This window comes from Gossypium hirsutum, chromosome D13, assembly GCF_007990345.1.
Source record: "Gossypium hirsutum isolate 1008001.06 chromosome D13, Gossypium_hirsutum_v2.1, whole genome shotgun sequence".
Lineage (NCBI taxonomy): Eukaryota > Viridiplantae > Streptophyta > Magnoliopsida > Malvales > Malvaceae > Gossypium > Gossypium hirsutum.
In genome coordinates, this window is record NC_053449.1 from 27652157 (window position 1) to 27673500 (window position 21344).

A 21344-nucleotide genomic window follows, 5' to 3' on the forward strand; every position below is an offset into this window, starting at 1 on the left:
ATCCTTTACATATTTCATATGATGCAATCGCCCAACCATGGTCTTACACTATATGATCTTCAAAGTGCCATGACTTTTCCTTTCAGAGATTCGCGTCTTTAGTCCTGAAAGACCCCTTTAGCTGACTTCAGAGACAGACATAAACACTTCATGCAGACTCATACTTGACAGACTCGTTCACATCTGACTTACTCATGACCGACCTATTTCTTAATAGCTTAGTAAGTAAGGTTGTAGATCTTTCCTTAACATGGGGCATCTTAGAGCCTAGATTCATATCTTCAACTCAGCTTGAAGGATGAGAGGAATTCTCTTCATTTCTCCTCCTTTTTTATAAACAGAGATTATTTCTTCAAGAAAAAGGAGAAAGGTCCCCCATTTTTTACCTGGGTTACCTTAATACTTTACCTTTGTCCTTATGGATATTTAACATGTGTCTCAATCCTTACAATCTACCTCATGATTGCCTGGCAGCTATAACGAGACGTGTATGGGTATATTTGTATTTACATAACATACCTTTAGGCCTCAATCCATCATTTTTCCTTAGTTTTTAGTTTAAAGCGTAGTTGGTATCTTAACTAATCACATTTAGCGCGTCATTCCGTTTTGGTGACGACCCTATTATAAAAGTTTCTTTAATAAATTACTAGACTTCTTTTTCCTATTGATTTATTCCTTTCTATTTCTTGCCTTAGTCCAATATTGGTTACTTACCCACTTAACACACCAAAACAATCAGCAGGGTAGACAACACTTCACCCGTTGAAGTAATACTTAGTTTACTTATTAAATTCAGAGCTCGCCCAATTATCGGGCATCTCCCTACTTTTAAGGGAATCTGGTTCAAACAACGTGGTCTCAGACTTAGCTTAGAGGAATACCTCACCTTTCTTCTAGTCCTATTATCTCAAGAAAAGGAAGAGAGAAGATATTTTCTCCTTACCCTACCTTCAACACTTAACTCAACCCAAGTCTTTACTAAAACTTGTTGTACGTCGCATCAGTCATTAGGTGGTCTTATGAAAATCTACAAATCTAATCAAGTACCTACCTTTGGTATTTAGCTATCTCGATTCTCTTTTAGTTGGTTCCTGACTATTGTTCCTCCCATCTTGACTGGCTAAAAGCCAACCTTATGGAATACTCCACACTACTGATGTAAACTCACATCATAAAGATAATTTCCATTATTCATAATGGAGTTTGCCCACTCAATGTGCTATCAAAGCTTTTAGGCAAATCTTTCAAGCAAATCTTTCCTCACCAAACACACTTCTTGACCATTATGCTCCAACCTAGTGTCCGCCAACATACGGGCATCACAGGTGTGCTTAAAAGGGTTCCTATAATTGGTCAAGTTCTAACACTATCTCTATTCGGAACTTATATCATTTGCCTTATTTACTTAAATAGAATCTAGACACTAATATTTCGTTAGGCGGTGTGTTACAACTCTCCCCCACTTAGGAAATTTTTTCCTCAAAATTTCTCATCCATCTCAAAGTTCTATTGCCAGAGCAAGATGGTTGTTTGCAGCCACCACTTCTTAAAAAACAATTCAACTTTCTTATTAGGTTCCGAATGCCTCCTTTTACTGGCATATCCCTCGAAAATCTCCTTGGAAATCGACATTCACCCTGGAAGAAAATTTTTCGGTTCAGTCACAAAGGCAAGCTGAGTCCAAGATTTAACAAGCCGTATGAGATTACAGAAAGAATTGGACATGTTGCATACCGATTAGCTTTACCGTCAAAACTTGAAAGAATTCGTAATGTCTTTCACATGTCTATATTATGACGGTACCGATTTGACCCTTCACATGTTATTACCCTGACAAATGTCGAGATTCAGCATGATATATTGTATAGTGAAGAACTGATTAGAATTTTGTCACGAGAGGTGAAAGAATTGAGAAATAAGAACATAGCTTTAGTAAAAGTTCTCTAGCAATGACACGGAATAGAAGAAGCTACCTGGGAACTTGAGTAAGCTATGAGAAAGCAATATCCGAACCTCTTTTCTAGTAATATTTTCAGGGACGAAAATCCCTTTAGGGGGGAGGGTTGTAACAACCAGTTTTTAGTGAAATCAGAATAGTGATTTTGGGACCACAAATTCAAAGTCAGAAAATTTATTTTATTATTATTTGATGGTCTACAGCATGATATTATTACCGTATAAAAATTTCGTTAAGAAATTTTACTGTTTACATGCTTAATTTGATAAAAAAAAGACTAAATCGCGTAAAGTGCAAAAGTTGAGTTCTAATAACTAAAGGTATTAAATATCTATAGAAATTTAAAGTGGAGGTCCTTATATGGTAATTAGCCCATTAATGAGATAGTGGATGATAATGGTTTGGCAACATTGAAATTTGAATGGAATTTAAAGGTTAATTTCGGAAATAAGTAATTAAAGTTAATAATAAATAAAACCAAAGTAAAACATCATTTTGTATCATCTTTCCCAACCGAATATCAAACAAAATAAAGCCATTTTTGGGTGCTAGGTTTCGGCAAGCTCATTTTTGTTCAATTATGTATGAATTTTTAACCTGTTTTTAATGATTTCTATGTTTTCGGGATCGTTGTAGCTTAATTTAGCTAGCCCGAGGACTAATTTGTGAAACTGTTAAACTATTAGGGTTTTACCATTGATGAATATATATATAAGTTTTGAAGTTTGATGATATAAAATAAATGGTTGTTGTTAGATAAATAACTTTTGTAAAAGGATTTTTGGTGAAATTATCAATTAGGATTAAATTGAAAAATGTGATAAATCCATAGTGAAATTTGTGAATTTGTGAAATATTTGCGCTGTTATAAGCATGAATAAAAATCAACTAGGCTTGGGTAGGGGTAAAATTACATGAATTCCATTTTTCGAGCCTAGGGACTAAATTACAAATAATTAAAAGTATAGGGGTAAAATAGCAATTTTTGACAAAATATGTGTTGGAAAAAATTGAATGTGAAATATATTGAATTAGGTTAAATTTATCCGTATAGATCCAGTCAGACCTCGTACGGAGTTAGATCGAGGCAAAGAGAGAATTTCAGATTAATCGCCTCCGTATTTACGTTTACTCATCGAGGTAAGTTTGTGTAATTAAATTAAATATTTAAATGTTTTAATTGAATTATACGTGTGTGGTTTGTATAATTGTCATGTATAAATGCAGATCGTATATCCGACGACGTATGTCGATTATCGAGTCCCGTTTGAACCTTAGGAATTCGTAGGATACAAATGACATGTCATTAGGGTTATTGATTTGGTTGAGGTCCTGCATGTGTTACGGACACACCATAGCTCGTATGAGCTTACCGATTTGCAGCTCGTGAGAGCTTATCGATTCTCAGCTCATATGAGCTTACCGATTTATAGCTCGAGAGGGCATACCGGTTCATAGCTCGTATGAGCATACATGTATAGAAATTGACGGATTACAATTTAACATACTATATGTGAGCTATCCTGAGTATCCAACGATATTCTAAATGGTTCAATGGTCAATATTCTGTTACCAGATGATATGAGTTCGATACGAACTATTACAGGTATATGCATGAAATACATGGAAAGGTTATTACATGGTATATAGTTAAATGAAATAGATGATACATGTATATGGAAATTTGATTATTTCTTGAGCTCTTCCATTATTTGGTTTATATGTGATTTTACATGGCTAACATGTTGGTGAATATGTGTTTAGGCACTTGGCCAAGTTGTGTTGGGATATGTATTGTTTACTTACTTAATATGTGCTTAAATGGTAAGTTAAATTCTATGTTATACGAACTTACTAAGCTTTAATGCTTACTATATGTTATTTTTTGTGTTTTATAGTGAATTGAAAGCTCGTTCGGGTTGGAAGCTTGTCGGAGCTATATCACACTATCCATCGGCTCTTTTGGTACTTTTGGTTGGTTTAAGTTTGGTTATAATGGTATGTATAGGTTATTTTGGTTAATGTTGGCCTATATGTTTTGTTGTGATTATAGCCATCTGAGTTGGCTTGTGTTTTGGTATATTTTGGTATGTATATATGTAACCTTAATTTGGTTGATGTGTGTGGTTTGATTGGTGGTTGAATGATGAAAGGTAAAATGATAGTTATATGTGCATTTAGTATAAGTGTTTTGTGAGTTGATGAATTGGTTGTGAATTGATACCTTGTTGTGTAAGACATATATGTCTAATTATGTTAGAAATTGAAGGGCATGGTTAACATCAATTGGTATGTTTTGGTAAAGTGATCTACATGATATGTAATGATGCACTTATCCATATAATTTAGTTGAACATTTGGTTATATTGAATGCATGGTTAAACATGTTTATAATTTTCATTTGAGGAGCTTAAGGGCATATTGGTTGTATGTGAATATACTACATGTTTAAGGCTTGATTTTGCTTGTTTTGGATGCCTTAATATGGCTTGTTTACATGCACAATTTTTGAGTGTAAGTTGATGCCAAATTGGGTGAGAAATATGGCTTGTAAAATGGCCTATTTTCATTCACATGGGCAGAGACACGAGCGTGTGTCTCAGCCATGTGTGACACACGACCATATGTCCCTTGTAGTTTTCAAAGGGTTGCAAGTCAGGCTGTTACATGGCTTAGCACATGGCCTGGCACACGGGCATGTGGGGTTACTTCGAAGTGTACACGGCCTAGCACACGGGCGTGTGGCTTGGTCGTGTGACCAAGTCTAAGAGTTACATGGGTACGGACACGGGCTGGGACACGACTGTGTGTCCCTATTTCGAATGCCCACATGGCCTGGCCACACGGCCGTGTGACCCATGCAGAGTTAAAAATTTTTACTATTATCTGAAAAATTCTCTGAGTTTTCAATTTAGTCCCGACTTGTTTCTAACACGTATTTTGGGTCTGAAGGGCTCGTATAAGGGACAATATGTATATTTTGAATTGATTTTAATGTATTTATTGATATGTTTTGAAATGTTTGAAATTCTGTTCATTTGTATTGTAAACTCCGATAATACTCCGTAACCCTATTTCGGCGACAGATACGGGTTAAGGGTGTTACACCCGACCTGAAAAATAAGCTTAAAATTCTATCGACACTCAACCTTGATTGAAAATACTAAACCCGAGCCTGATCTGGCCTGCTCGTGTTAATTTTTAGATTATTTTTATATAAAAATAAAGTTGAAAGTTATAATACATCAAATACACTAAAAACATTAAAATAAATATTTCCCAACAAAATAAAAATATATTAAAAAATTATTATACTTAAATAACACTAAGATAACTGCAACTTAGGTAACAAATATCTCTAAAATTGTCGTAAGATTAACAATAAAACAAGAGTTTTACATTATCTAAATAATAACAAAAAAATAGAAATAATATAATAATAAAATAACAGTAAAACAATAAAAAATACAACAAAATAGCAAAAAAAATGTTTAGACTAATTCAGATCGAATTGAACCCTTAATAAAAAAATCTTACTGAAAATCCAATTCATTTTTCGAATTTTTATTTTTATTTTTATTTATATTGTCTCACTTTTCTACTAAACATTCAGAATTTAAGAATCAGCAGGTAAAGAGTAATAACTTGAATAGTGGGATCTCTATGTACCGAAACATCTCGCAAACTACGAGAAACTCACGTGGCCACAGCATGGTCCTTACTGAGTTATCATCTCACGCGCTCCCTCAAAACACGAAACAAACGCTTCAACAATTAACATGAACAAAAACAACGTGTTAACACGTTATTGGTTACAGTAGTGCCACGCTCACATACCGAGGATCGATGAAAATTTCAACTTTATGAGAAGTGAAAAAATGGCGGATTTATTATCGGATATCCACAAACGAGGAGAAAAAGGTAGTCCTTTAGTTAAAGTTTCCTCCTTTAGCCTCAACTGAGAGTCGAAGATTTTCCGGCAGAAAATGGAAACAAATAATGAAACCAGCAACCCATCTCAGATTAAGAGGTTCCGTTTCTGGGTCTTTAATTTCTTACCTGCTTTGATTGCATGTACTTTGTAGTTTATTCTCTTGGAATCATGGAATCTTTTTTCGATATCAACATCCCTTGCGACTTGTTTTTCTATGTTAGTGGATCAGCTAACATTTTTACTAATTTAAGAGGATTTTGTGTGTGGGTGTTAGTTTTTTTTTGGTACATATTGTGGGCGTTAGTTAATATATCTAATCTGATCCTTTGCTGTTTAGTAGTTCTGCAACTGTCGTTTACCATCTGTGCTTCTCTTTGCTTAGTGGGGTTCTTTTACTTCTACCCTTTTAGCTTCACAGTATATATTTTGAGGGAAATTTTTACAAATTATGGTAATGAATATTCTCTGTTTCACTTGCTATTTTCAGATGTGAAAGAAAGAACCTTTTATAAACTTACATAATACTTATTTAAGGTCATGGTTGATGTCAATTATTCATTTTTGTTCATTGCTTTTTAATGGCATTAGGAGGTACCGTACACCATTCACTTTGCTGCTGTACATAAATGATATGATCCTCTATACCATAAAGTCCTCACTAATTCAGCAAAGCTCGAACTTGTTGAAGCCTTTAACTTGAAGTTTCAAGACCTAACCATATGGGACAAATTAACAATTTTCATAATTGAGAAAATTACTATTAATTCCTTGATATTGTCATTTACGCTTGTGCTAATCATTTATAGGCCCCTCAAGGTTTTGTTACCTTTAGATGTATCTCCACATATTTAAACTCGCATCTTCACATGCAAAAGAATGCACTCTACAAAATGGATACCAAGACTCGAAGAGAACAATTCCTATTTGTGTCTCAGAACATGGCCCAGCAAGTCGAGTCATGACATATATTATATCGGATTTTAGGTACCTTGTTGATCTCGTTTAAAACCTTGAACCAATAATGATCAATGGCCTAGCCATCTTGGATGCTTTTGTTTGTTATAACATTCAATCAGCATATTAGAAAGAAATCGATCTTCTAAGTAGGTTACCTTCCCTCCTCTTCATTTTGGAGATATATATATATATAGCTACTCCCTCTTTAACTTATTCCCAATTCTATTATCATTTTCAGCTTTCTCGAGAAGTCGATCAACATTGTTGATTTGAACAAAAAAAGGAAATTAGAGCCTGAACAATTGGGCTTGCCTTTATCAAAGCATCAATGTTGGAAGCAAAGCTCATCTTTGAAGCCTCCTACGTTTGGCAGTATCACACAAGTAGAGGGGTTCAGTCCATGCACTTTCCAAGGAAAGACATGGGCTGTTTGTGATGTACTGGAAACTGGATCGGCAAAAGATAGTAATAGCTTTGCCGATGATTCGGATACTGCAATATCTGTGCATGCCGATGCTAAGTATTTACTATATGACAGAGCTTCCTCCTCATCATCACCTAATTGGGGATCCAGCTCCCAACATTCCCATTCTGATGGTACAACTGTAGCATCAAGCAGTGTCGAAAAAGTAGTATCTTCTCCTGGTGATGAGCCTGAACCTGCTGATGCTAAGCTAGCTGAGAATCTAGATGAGTCCCTTGTAGAGTATGGAAGTGACATAGATTACATCTACTCCCGATATGGAAACTATACCATAGAGCAACACCAAGACAAGGAAATTGAAGAAATCCTCAACTGTGATGGGGCAAATCCAAATGTTTATATTCTTTCATCCGGGCGATGGAGTGTCAACCAAGGTGTTTCCTTGCACTTTAAAAAATATACGCATTGCATTTACAATCTTACTACGTAAACATTATTTAATGTGGTTTTCCTTCATATAGATATATGTATATATAAAATGAGAAGTATACTTTTTTACTTTACTGCAGAGGCTCAACAAACCAAAAGGAAACCTACCATTGATCAAGAATTCGAGCAGTACTTTTCGATGCTTATGCTATAGAGGAGGGAGTAGTTAAATCCAAACATGTATGTTCATACATTGTGTATGTGTCTTAACAATAAAGTCAAAATGTAAAAATTAGCTTCTTTTTGGGATTGTCTTGAGGTAACTCTAACTGTCTTTTCCCTTTCTATCTTCAAGTCAACTTAAGTTTGATTGTATATATATTTGATAGTGTAATAAAAATGTGGTATCATGCAGCTATTTTTGTTGCTCTTGTTTCATAATTCTTCCATTCAATTTGTCTTTTACATGTTAATCGTTCTATTGTTTATACTGGTTGTTACGAAATATGTTCGCTATCATGTTTTGTTTGCCTGACTACAAGCAATATTCATGCATGGGATTTACCTTTGAAAAGAGATAAATTATGTCATGCGCAGTTCCATTTGACATCGCTTTTGTATGTTGTGTTCGATTATACAATGTTGTATATGTTTTGATTATTAAGTCATTTCCGTTATAGATAAGGAGTTCGGGTTCGGTTATTTAGTGCCAATTAGGCCATGGCCGCGGGTGACGGAAACTCTTGCTTTAAAGCTGCGGTGATTCCACTGAATTACATTATAAACCAAGTCCATGGGAAGTATTGAGTGTCATTGTGACTATAGGTTCATTCGTATATTATGGGATAGGCATATAGGTTCATTCGTATATTATGGGATAGGCATAAATAATAATGGAAGGTTGCGGGCGGGTTGGGATGTGGGTAGACTTGTCAATTAGACAGGTCAAGTTGGTCTTAGATTAGGTAATTTGGGTTGAGTCAATTCAAAAGTGATTGTTTTGAGTTTGGATCCTTCTAGATTCAAGTTATTTTGAGATTAGGTCAGTTCTTGATTTAGATCATTTTAAATTTGGATTGTTTTCTATCTGGGCCAATTTAATTTGGATTCTGATAATTTTGAGTCACTTTGTTCGAGATCATTTTGGGTTCAACTCATTCTAACTTTGAGTCATTGAGTTGCGATAACTTTTATCTTCATCTTGATTAAATTTGAGTTGTTGACTTTTATGATATGAATTAATCAGATTAGGTTCTCATATTCACTAAAAGTTGACAAGTGGGACTTAGTTTTGGGCTACCAATAATTATGAAAGTGGACAACTTTTACTATAGCTTTATGTATCCTAAAAATAAAAAATATCATAACGTAGTACTTAGGTACTTAGCACAATATCATTTATGTTTTATTATATTATTTGGTTTATTTAGTTGGTTGAAAAATACATTTTATTAATGAAAAAAATTATTAGATGTTGAGAATAAAAATTAACTATAAAATATTTAAAAAACTTACTATTATACAAAATGTAACTTTCTTTTTCAATTAATTAATAATAAAACTTAAAAATTTAAATTAATGTAATCAACAAAATATAATATAATAGACAAGTTAAGATTTCTCAAATGATGAAGAAGAAGAAATAAAGCCCACTCATAAATAAATAAAATTGAAATGTTATTTGATAGCATATATTAAAAAAATGAAAAGTTTGACTTATTTTCATTATTCTTTTTGTCTTGATTCAATGAATATGAATTAGGGTAAACTCGTCATAATTTTTGTATTATCATAATGATATAAAATTATTTTAAAAAATAACATTGAAGTTAATTATTTTTATATTACTAAATATTGGTACTATTGTTAATATCATATTATCAACTCAGAATAATCTTCATCTAAAAAAGTTATTTCAAAAATATAAAATCACACGGATAACCAAACACTAATAGCCACCTTGTTGGAAAGCAAAAACCCATTACTCTTCAGCAAGACTTGTAATTCATCAACACAATCCATTGCAGAAGAGGCTATCATAAGTTGTACAAAATCTTACATCAATACCCCCAAACACTGCAAGTTGTTAATTCATCGATTTGTTTGAAAAGGAAGTACTTCTCATTGTCACGATTTCTCCTGGTTTGGAACTGTGTTGTTATGTCTTAAATGTTTTGTTCAATTGATTTATTAACATTGCTCAAAGAGCCAAAAATAGGTGAACGTGGCGGCACTGTCTAGCATGAAGATTGTCTTTGCTTTAAATTTGAAGCCAAAACAAAAACCATTTATGTCTAAATGAACTATATGTAATTAAGATTGTTTTTGTTTAATTGTTGAATACTAAATAAAAAACATTGCTCAAAGAGCCAAGAATAGGTGAACGTGGCGGCACTCTCTAGCATGAAGATTGTCTTTGCTTTAAATTTGAAGCCAAAACAAAAACCATTTATGTCTAAATGAACTATATGTAATTAAGATTCAATTCTAAGATTGGTATGAAATATAAAATAGCAAAATGATGAGAATTCTAACATTGCTAAATCTCATGAGGTGGTTGATGCTAAAATGCTTTTGAGGTCTTTGACAACAAATCAATCTGGGTCGTGCATGATTTGGATGCTTATCAATTATTATTTCCCACCTAATAGACGTCTAAATTCTAAAATTTCTTAATGAGAATTCAAATTTAATTCAATTCAGGTCGATACAAGTACAATATGAAAAGAGATAGAAAAAAGGTAAAATAAGAGGTAAGGAAGAGTGTGTGATGGTGTTAAGGAGGTCTGTTCACTTACAGAAACAAAGAGTTAGAAATGGACAAGAGGATAGATTGATTGTTGGTGGAGAAGGAGATTACTTAGACTAACTTTAAGGGCACAAAAAGGCCAATCATTTTTTCATCGTAGGGAGGGTATTTATAAGAGAGGCCCTATTGTCTTATAGTGTGATATGGCAGACTGTTATAATTGACAGTGGACGTACTGACATAGTGTATGTGACGTGCGGATGAAGTGATCCTAGACAATACAATGTTGTTATTCTCTAGTGGGACCCACTTATCGTTAGAGGAATGTTCATAGTTGGAAAAGTGTTTGCACCTAAAAAGTGGGTGTCTGATGAGGTAACTTATTGAGCGAGTGGCCTTGTCATGGGAATGGGTGGTCAAAGCCACCTTAGAAGAGAAGCGAGTGGTCAAGGGGACCTGATGACAGGGGTAGAAAAATTGATTTTGGTGGCTTACCATGTTGACATGTGTCTAAACTCTTGGGGATATAACAATAGCCCCCAATCAAGAGTTTTACAAGTGACAACAGATGGTTTGGAACTAGTGGGTGGTCTAATCAAGCTGTGGGATGTGAAGGGTTTTCCTTGTGCAAGTCTTAGTGTCACGGGGCTAGATCTTTCGTCTCGCGATCCGTGCATCCTTAGGTGATCCGTTTGTCCAAACTCGTCTAAGGCAGCCTTTACTCAAGTGAGGATTCCTTAAGAACTCCTCCAAGGCACCATATTGAAGAGCGGAAGCGATTTATGCCAAAAGAATCTACAAAGAACAACAGAAAAAGCGCACACAAAGTGTTTGAGTAAATGCTCTCAATAATCTCTTATTCACAAAGAATAATGAAACAATGGATGGAGTGAGTACAAATGAGGGGGAGGCTCTCTATTTATAGTTCAGCTCCCCCAAAATCGACGGTCAAGATACATTTACATCGACGGACGAGACTAACCATATCCCTTTATTTTAGGGATTTACAAGATATTCCATATCAAATCCAATCTAATCTTTACAAGATATGATTCCCTTAATCTTCTAAAATTAGTTACCAAATTAACCTAAGTTGCCATATCTTCATTATCGGGCCAACCAGGCTTCAATCTGATAGGCTTCTCCAATAGTTCTTTGAATCGGGCCAGTTCTCGTGGGCTAAATGATCCCATCTAAACAATAGACCTCTATTGGATGCATTTGGTGCGATAGTCACGGGCTTTGAACTGTGGCCCGTGACATTAGATGGTTCACTATTAATGGAAAAGTACATCAACAGTACTTCAAGAGTAGTGTTAATGATGATCGACAAATGGATAAGACGTGCTTAGTTGTTATTGGTTGCAATGTTTCCCTTGAAAACGATATGTTTTGAAGAAAACCCTATATAATGCCATTGCAGCCGATCTTGGAACCGTTTTTGCTTTTTCTATTTATGGGTTTTTCTTGTTCCTGTGTTTTCTGTTCTTAGCTTTATGGTTTCTTAGAACTTTTCTTTCTTTCATTCTTATTCCAACAATGGTTGGGGGAAATTGATGATTTGGAATTGAAAATCAAGTGGCAGAGATAGGGATTAGCATCACTTAGGTAAGAATTAGCCAACTAGAGGCGATCCTTTTGCTGGAGTTTTTGAGTTTAAGGTGAAGAGTTCGTCGCTAACGAGAACTATAGATTAGCTACTTGTTAATGTATACACCCTTTTTTGTCCGAGCCCAATTGGAGGCCCATTTGTTCCCTTTAAATTTTTGTTCTCTCTTGGGCCCGTTCGAAGCCCACCCGATTTTGGTCAATTTGAGGCCTTTGTTTTTCTTATTTTTTCTTTCCTTTTTAAGCCTGTCAATGACCCAAATTACTATTACCATTACTACTACTATTATTATTAAATATTATTATTATTATTATCTTTTTTTACAAATAAATAAGATTGAAAAACAATATATATATAGATGAAATGAAATGAAAGAAAAAAGAACAGAGGAGGCTTTTCATATTTTGTTCTTACAAGAAAAGGTAAAAAAAACAAGAAGCATTCTATTTCTTTTTTTTCCATATACATATCTTGAGGGATCAGGTTTGGGCTTCGATGAAGGGGACATCATCGGAATGTCGGTCCTCCGCCCTTAGGAGCCCCAAAATCCCTTTTTTTTTTCCTTTCCCCTTTCTAAAATAAATGTTTTTTTTTAAAAAGGTTTGATCTAGGGAAAAGTTTTGATTTTTTTTAAAAAGAGAAATTTTGGATTTTTAAAAATAAATATATGTTTTTTAGTCATTTGAAAGGAATAGTTTAATTTTTTAAAACAAAGTTTTGATCTTTTTCAACTATTTTGAAATAAAACTTTGATTTTAAGAAAAGTAATGATTTTTTTAAAGAAAACTTTGATTTTGCAAAAATAAAATAAAATTCTAGCCACCATTTTCGGCAGCTCTAGCACCGGAAGCCGGAGAGCCGTTGGACTTTCCGGTGGTGGAGCCATAACCAACATAGAAGGATGAAGAGAAAGAGGAATTTTTTTTAAATGAGGTTAAAAATGAAAGAATGCATAGTTTTTTTTCCCATTTATAGGTTCCAAAAATGGGTAATTTATTTCCACCCCCATACTTTTTAAATTTTAAAAAAATAACATGTTTTTTGCAGCACCGCCCTCACTCTCTGGCCTATTTACACCCGTAACCCTTTTGTTTAATCAAACCTTTGATTTAACCTGAAATTTCAAAATTAAAAGCAAATTAATTGCTACATCAGTCATCTGTCTTCCACATTTTTTATCTTTTAGCCCCAAAATCAAGCTATGTCATTTTGTTTCCATCTTTAATAATTATTTACACTTATATTTTCCCTTTCATTTGCATTTATACCTTATATATTTAATGTCAATTATGCACTTTAATTTAATGTTTTATATTTATTCACACTTGTATGATTTTTATTAATTCTTATTTATTCTTTATTTATTTTCATATCCATTTATATTTATGTTTTTTTACACATTCCCCTTATATACATTTTAATATTATTTATTTATGTTACATTGATTCTTTTATTGTATTATGAATAAGGTGTATTATTGTTATTATTATCATCATCATGTCAAGGTCTTATTTATTTCATTTATTTAAGTTTTCTTTTTATTATTTCTCTTTCTGAAAGAATTTTAACTTTTTATTAACTTTAGCCAATTTAATTAGTTTTCCTATTTTATTACTATCTATTTTAAAAGAGGAAACTTTAGGTCATTTTTTCATCCTATAAATGTTTATATGAAGTTAGTTAAGTCGGTGTTACATTTTATTGAAACCATAAGGTTTTTACATTTGAATTTAAGTTAGTCCTTAAGGTCTTATCTATCATTTACCCTAGAAAAATTATAAATAATATGTATGATGTATTTTTTAGGGTCTTAAACTAATTTTAAATATCGTATAGGATTCCTCTTTAGAATCTTAACTTAATATATAAATATTCTTTAGGGCTTTATTCAAGATTAAAACTAAAGTTTTTTGTAGGTGAATTGTAAATCATGAGTAGGTCTTTCTAAGTATTTTAGTTTAGAAACTTTTTAAGAAAGCTAATAAATATTATTTAAGATTTATTATTTTAGGATTTTGACGAATCTAAACCTTAGATCAAGAATTTTAAAGTAAGATTAATCATAAACCCGACAAAGGATACTTTCATAAGATCTTGATAGGTTCAGCGTTATTAATTAAATCTTTTAAAAAATAATAATAAAAGATTGAATAAGTTGTAGATGTATTTTAATATTTCTCTTAATTCATTGATAATTTCTAGGTTTTTTTTAGAATTCTAAAATAGAATTAATTTTAGGAATTGAAGGTATTTTACTAGAATTATTTAGGTATCCTTTAGGGTTCCCATTAAAAGTAAAAATCTCTAATTTAAGTTTCAAATTAGATAAATTTGGTGAACACATCTTAATCGTGTTACAAGTAAACCGGAGGTAGTTCTTTTAGAGTTTATATTTAATATTTCCATAAGATTTTAGCCTAGATCAAGACATTAATATGCGTAAATGGAAAAAAAAACTAGCTCCTAAGACCCCGTAGGACTATCCCTAGATAGGTGTTGTGGGGGTGCTATAACCTTCCCTGCAAGTAATCGTACTCCCGAACCTGAAATTTGGTGATGAAATCAAGTCTAGACTTTTAGGATTTTTTCGTAGTATTGATTCTAGACTTTTAGATGATAGGTGACTAACCAACCTAGCCCTAATTGGTTAGTGGCGATTCTACATTAATTTAGGCCCTTAGTGTCTAGCTTTGCTTACTACGCCTCCGTACTCTTATGTAGGCAACATTATGACAGTTAGTAATATGTACGAATGCACAACTACTAAAATGGAGATGAGGCAAGTACTCAGATGTAAGGGGCTTATTCAGAACCACTTAAAATATCAATTTAGCATCCTCAAGGGGAAGTAAAATCTAAGTGCAGTCTATGGGCCAAACTTTGGTGGGGGAAAACTTGATACTTACTTCCCATTACATATATTCAAAGTAGGATTCCACCTTCTACCTCATGCTTTGGTGATCAAGTTGCTAAACGATTATGGGGTGGCACTCATGTAGCTAATGGTTGCCTTTTGGTGGCTCATGATAGGGTTTATTACCTTATGTGAGTAATAGCATTTAAGGTTGGATGCGACCATGTTTCAATACATGTACACTCCAAGGGAGAAGGTTAACTCCAAGCATCCAGGCTCTTTCTACGTTGTTCTGAGAGAATAGGCCCCAGGAATATAGCAAGCGAGTCAGCGTTGATCCTTGGAAACATGTCTTGGTGGAGTTGAAATTTGGAAGGTCATTCGACTTTCCTATTAGATGGTGGAGGCTAGAGACGAAATGCTATACATATTGTTTAGACTTCGACATCCTTTGTAATGCTCAACCTTCTATAAATAAGATGGGTACCTTGGTGATTCCTAGGTACATAATGTTGGAAAATATTCGGTCTAAAAACGATATTCTATCATAGTGGAAAATTAAAAATTTGAAAATCGAGTCGGTTTATGATATCTATAGAAATAAACTTTTCCCAAGAAGTAAATGTGCTTTATACGAGACAGATCCTAGACATTCTTGGCTTTCAACCAAACTACCTTCTCCGCTTTTCTCATACCATGAATCACTTTAAACAATCACAAATCAAACATAGAACCATAAATAATTTTTTTTACTTTCAATAGGAAAATAAATCCATCTCTCTATAGAAACCAGTAAAATTATTATTTCGAAAAATATAACATACTTAGGAATAAATTCTCACTATGGGCAGAATAACAATATTGAAAATTTATGTGTAAATAGCTCTACCAATGTATTCTATTTATAAGGAGAGATTAAAGAATCTTGGTTAAATTTGTAAAATACAAAAAAATACTTATCTAATAGAAAAAAAAGTCCCTTAATTCTACTAAGAGAGAGGGGCGACTAACCTTCATTAATTATACTAAGGTTGTCACCCATCATACACATTATGAGGGGTTTTGGACCTCTCCTATATTGGATCCAATTATATGTGTTTCCTGAACTTTTAAGCCAACACTTTATAATTTAATCCAACCCAATACATGTTTTTCTATTTTTCAAAATAAATATTGTTTATTAAATTAATTTTAATTAATTAATTTTCCAATTAAATAATTTTCTCAACCCAATTCTAATTTTGTTAAAGTCATGACAACTTTACTGTAAAAGAATCTATGAGAACATATATTTAATTTCCATATTCAACGGATTCACAATGACCAATTAGTTTAATTCCATTTTAGAACTTCAATTATTTACTCAAATAATAATTTGAAAAACTCAAATTAATTAGCAGGTCATTTTCATACTTAATGAGAAACCACATTCATTTTTGAGTGTAACTCATTTATCTAACTTTATAATTTCTATTCATTTCTATTCATTTGATTCTACATGTAATTCATTTCTAGTTTTAACGAGCTAGGAGAGGGATAAATTAGACATATTTAATTAGAGCTCAAATGATTTATAATTAAGTTCTAGATTTTAACCTATTAATTATAAACTCATTTTGTCATAAAGTCATTCCACTATAATATCGTGACTGAACTCTCCCCAATTACATATCATTATGAAAGCTACTCGATGGGCGCTCGTCCAATGATCTTATCATAGTGTGTTACCCTCATAGGATATTTTTAATATCATTGGGATAAATCCAATCAACCACCACCAATATCTGAGCCATATCAAACATGTGGTAATGTTGCAAGTCTAACTTGGGATAGATACTCTAAAAACCAATTGGAGGAGGTTAATTACTTAGCTAATAGGGGCAAAAATCCCTATTCTAACTCATACAATCTGGGTTAGAAGGACCACCCAAATCTGAAGTGGGAGGCAACCAATGAGGGAACTTTAATCAAAATAGGCCAATTCCTCCTTATAAACCACCCCATATGGCTAAGTCTTAAGAGTATGACCAGAGGTACACAAGCAACAAGCCTACTACACTTAAACTAAAATAAGAGATGGACTCAATGAGTGGTGATAAGCGATAGATACTAATACAAATGGACCAGACAGAACAATAAATGAATAGTCGCATGGCAAGTTTAGAGGCTTAGATGAGCTAGTTGGAAAATTCTTGTTAGAGGCATGGGAACACTGGGATCCCAAACAACAACAAAAAAAAATCCTAGGAGAGATAGAAAGGAGCACCTGAAAGCCATTAAGCTCCACTCGGGTATAGTTTTAGAAAACCTGAGTGTTCCAGCTCCAAAGGAAGTGGCTGAGGAGAAAACTAATGACCCTCTGGATGATTCCCAAGGTGATGATGAGAACCATAAAATTGAGGTAGAAGTGACTGAATATGAGCCCAAACAGAGTGCCCACGCTGATGGAAAGAGCATTTAATTCCCATCAAGGCTCGAGGACAAACAAAAAAGCGACGATACGAAGTTTGTAAATTTATAAATCTTTTCAAGTCCCTAAATGTAAATTTACCCCTTCTAGAACTGATAGAAATTCCAAATTATGTCAAATTTTTAAAAGAAATCATGTCTAGACGTAGGAAAATTAAAAAAGGGGAGTAGGTTAATATAAATGCTGCATGTAGTGCAATTATAACTAAAAAAATACCTGCTAAACTTAAATTTTTAGGGAGCTTTACAGTTCCAATAGAGGTTTAGGCTTTAGGGTTTAGATTTTTAGGGTTTAGGTTTTTAAGGTTTAGGAATAGGTGAATTTAAATTTGTAAAGGTCCTATGTGACTTAGGAGCAAACATAAATTTGATGCCTGACCTGCAGTTTGATGTAGTAGTCAATTCGGGTAAATTTTGCACTTAAGGAGATTGTTTTCTAGGCAATTTAGGATTTTATATTATGTTTTTGGTCATTAGGCCTTAGGATTAGAAATTAATAAAAATAAGTGTTTTTAACACATTTTGTAGGTGCTATGACCTAATAGGTAGACATGAGCCTTAGGTTGTCCTAATTGGTTTAATTGAGTATGTAGGATAGAGATATAAAGGCCCAATTGATGTGGAAGCAAAGGTCGAGTGATAGACAAGCTTCTTGAGATGTCAAAGCACCAAAAGAACGACATTAGGTTGATGTTGCATGTTGTGTCGCGCCACACAAGACAAGGCTGATGTGTTACCGAAGCTTATCACGGTTATTTTTGTCCATTCAATTAAACTTATACGAAGATCTAGGACGTGCCGAAGACCTAATTTGGGCGGCCAACACCTCTATAAATAAGACATTAGAGGATTGATGTAACCAAGTAATCCTAGAAGTCTTCAAAAACCTGAGTAGTTTAGACGTAGGTTTAGTTTATTTTCCTTTCGGCTTTTCAATACTTTCATGTTTTCCCCTTGAAACCAATTTTGATTCAAGAGTTTATTTATTTAATTTAAGTATTTTAGTTTATTTTTTTTGTATTCGTTTTATTTTTTATTCCAATCAAGAGATTTACTACTCTGTTCCATATTCAACATTACATCCACAATTATTCAATTCTCTTTTCTCTTCTAAATCGATCGTGTTCTTTACATGATTTATTCAATTAAAATTGAAATTATGAATAACATGAGTGACTAAATCCCTTAAGAGAGATTCACAAGTGGATGGGGATGTGATTAATGGAGGATGTAGGGTTTCCCAAGAGGGGTTAGTTGGTATAAATTATGTGTCCTTAGACCACTAGCTTTGACAACCCTGAGAAGTTATCATAGGCAAGATGAGGTCGAGAGATAAGTCAAATTGAGTAAATCAAAATTTATCTTGGTTGAGAAATTGAGTTCGGGTGATAAGTGAGTATCAACCAATCAATTAACTAATTAGAGGTCGGGAGGTAATAATTGGTGGCTAATCCACCCTAAAACTCTAATACGAAGTTAGCTATAAACCTTAAATAGAGTTAATCTTCCTTATTGGTTTATAGATTTATTTTGTTTATTTTTCTTTCTTTCTTTTTGTTATTTATTAATTTTTATTCTATTAATCTAGATTATGGTTAATCGTAATATAGGAAATAATTACTACTACTTAGACTTGTTATTGTAAAAGTGTTTTCATTATTTATTCCATCCTCCCTTTGGTATGATCCTTGAAATACTTCTGGTATTTCATTCTACAACTATATTAAAATTTTACCCTTGCACTTACAGACACTACCGTTCTTAGTTTCTTATATTTTTGGTGTATTATTTAACTATAAATGATAACAAGTTTATAGGTGTAACACCTCACCTAAAAAACCTTAGTGTTCGGATACTATATAGGTAAATAAGGAGGAAGAGATAAGTTTCAAATAGATATATATAGTGTTAGAACTAGACAAAGTATGAGAACCCATTGAGCACGCCTGTGACGCCTTGACTCTTGTGAGCACTAGGTTGACACATATTGATCAAGAATTGTTTGGTTAGGAAGGATTCACCCAAAAGCTTTGATGGCACATAGAATGAATGATGCACCCCATATAGATACAATGGATAAATAGAAAGGCTAGTGTGCATGAGAGTACATGGCGAGACAAAGATGCGAGCTAAATGTAAGAATAGAGAACTCGAAAATCATCAAATTAAAAATTTTCTCAAATTAAAATTATAGTCGAATAATCTAGGCCTTTAAACAGTCCCAATTAAACTTCTAAATCACCATCAAACATTAAAATTTTGACATTTTAACAATTTAATCCTTAAATAAAAAACTAATAAAAATTACTTCTCACAACAACCAAATACCACAATCAAAGCTTCAAACACATAATTATCATAAAAAAAACCAAGATTCATGAATGGCAACTTCCAAAATTTTTAACTGATTAGAAAACAAAGGTACGGGCTAGCTGGACCTAGTTGCAACCGTCTTACAAACATAAAAATGACAAGAAATAGGTGGAGAAATCACTCACATACAAAGTATTGAACTTGGACGATTCTCCCAACTTAAAAAGACATGGGTATTCGGTTGTTGCATGAAAATTAAGGAAGATGATGAAAATTTCATGTTTTGTTATTGTTTAATAATTGCTTATTTACCATTTTACATTTTAAAATAAAGAAAAATTTCATTAAAACCATACTAGACTGTCCACTTAATTTATATATGGTCTAATTGCCTTATTGGCCCTCCCATATTTATTAATTAGGCTATTCAATCATCCAAATGCAATAATTAAAAAGTTTTGCACTTTTTACAATATAGTCATTTTTTCTTAAATTAACTATCTGAACGTTTACATTTTTTAACCAAATTTTAATACGACTCTAATGACTCCATAAATATTCTATAAATAATATTTATGAGCCCATACGATGGAAATTTGTCGTCCCAAAACCACTATTCTGTCACCACTAGAAAATGGGCTGTTACATAGACCATAAGGTACATCATAAAGAAAATTTCTTAACCATTTTGCTTCTTTAGATGCAGGGGCTAATGTAATAAATTCGGTTGTCATGGTGGAATCAGTAATAGATGTTTGTTTCTTGGAACCCCAAGAAATGACCTCTCCACTAAGAATGAAGATTCATCCATTAGTAGAAGTATGATCTTCCGAACTTGTAATCCAACAAGCATCCAAATACCCTTCTAAAACTGAAAGATATCCATTATTGCACAACCCATAGTTAATAGTTTTCTTTAAGTACCTAAGTACTCTACTCAAAGCTTGCCAATGCAAACTACTTGGATTACTTGGGTACCTACTCAAATTTCCAACAACATATGCAATATTTGGTCTTGTACAAGTCATTATGTACATTAGACAACCAATTTGACTTGCATATTTCAATTGATCAATTTTCTTACAAGCATTAATTACTAATTTTATTTGAGGATCCATTGGTGTAGATGCTGGTATACAATTGAAAAGATCAAACTTTTTAAGCACATTTTCAATGCAATGTGATTTTGATAAAGCGATGGTGCTTTCCTCTTAGGTTATTTTAATCCTAAGAATAACATTTGCTACAACCATATACTTCATAGCAAAGTTGTTTGACAAGAATTTATTTTGTTCTCTAGTTGTTCCAAATTCGTGCCAAGTATGAGCATTTCATCTACATATAAGCAAATTATGACACCTTTTCCATTTTCAAATTTGTTATATATGCACTTATTGGAATATTTTATTTTATAACCATTATCAATAAAAACCTTAAACTTTTGGTGTCATTGCTTTGGTACTTGTTTAAATCCATATAGAGATTTAACAAGCTTACATAACTTATGCTTCTGTCCTAGAACAACAAATCCTTTTGGTTGTTCCATGTACATTTCCTCTTCTAATTGACGGATTTGTTTGCAAGTAATTTCTATATTTTTGTTGTGTTTTTATTTAGTTTTCATTCTTCGCCTTAATAAATGAAAT

General features: G+C 33.0%; 1 protein-coding gene across 2 annotated transcripts; it reads left to right on the forward strand.

Annotated features, from left to right (window-relative positions):
* The first annotated feature begins 5835 nt into the window (after positions 1-5835).
* On the forward strand, positions 5836-8122 carry LOC107918439 (protein FAR-RED-ELONGATED HYPOCOTYL 1-LIKE). Of its 2 annotated transcripts, none has more exons than XM_016848004.2 (3): positions 5836-5990; positions 7090-7709; positions 7845-8122. In XM_016848004.2, exons 1-3 carry the CDS (start codon positions 5947-5949, stop codon positions 7916-7918), a joined length of 738 nt encoding a protein of 245 aa, XP_016703493.1. In that variant the 5' UTR covers positions 5836-5946; the 3' UTR covers positions 7919-8122. The 2 variants fall into 2 exon arrangements, with proteins under 2 accessions (XP_016703493.1, XP_040964623.1); XM_041108689.1 differs by lacking the exon at positions 5836-5990 and adding an exon at positions 5991-6878.
* The last annotated feature ends 13222 nt before the right edge of the window (positions 8123-21344 follow it).

What these genes read in the sequence shown, in the direction of transcription:
- LOC107918439 (XM_041108689.1), top strand. Translation starts at nt 6,727, where the DNA reads ATGTATCTCCACATATTTAAACTCGCATCTTCACATGCAAAAGAATGC. An exon ending in TATATTATATCGGATTTTAG is followed by an intron (nt 6,879 to 7,089) that starts GTACCTTGTTGA and finishes TATCATTTTCAG; the next exon opens with CTTTCTCGAGAAGTCGATCA. An exon ending in GCGATGGAGTGTCAACCAAG is followed by an intron (nt 7,710 to 7,844) that starts GTGTTTCCTTGC and finishes ACTTTACTGCAG; the next exon opens with AGGCTCAACAAACCAAAAGG.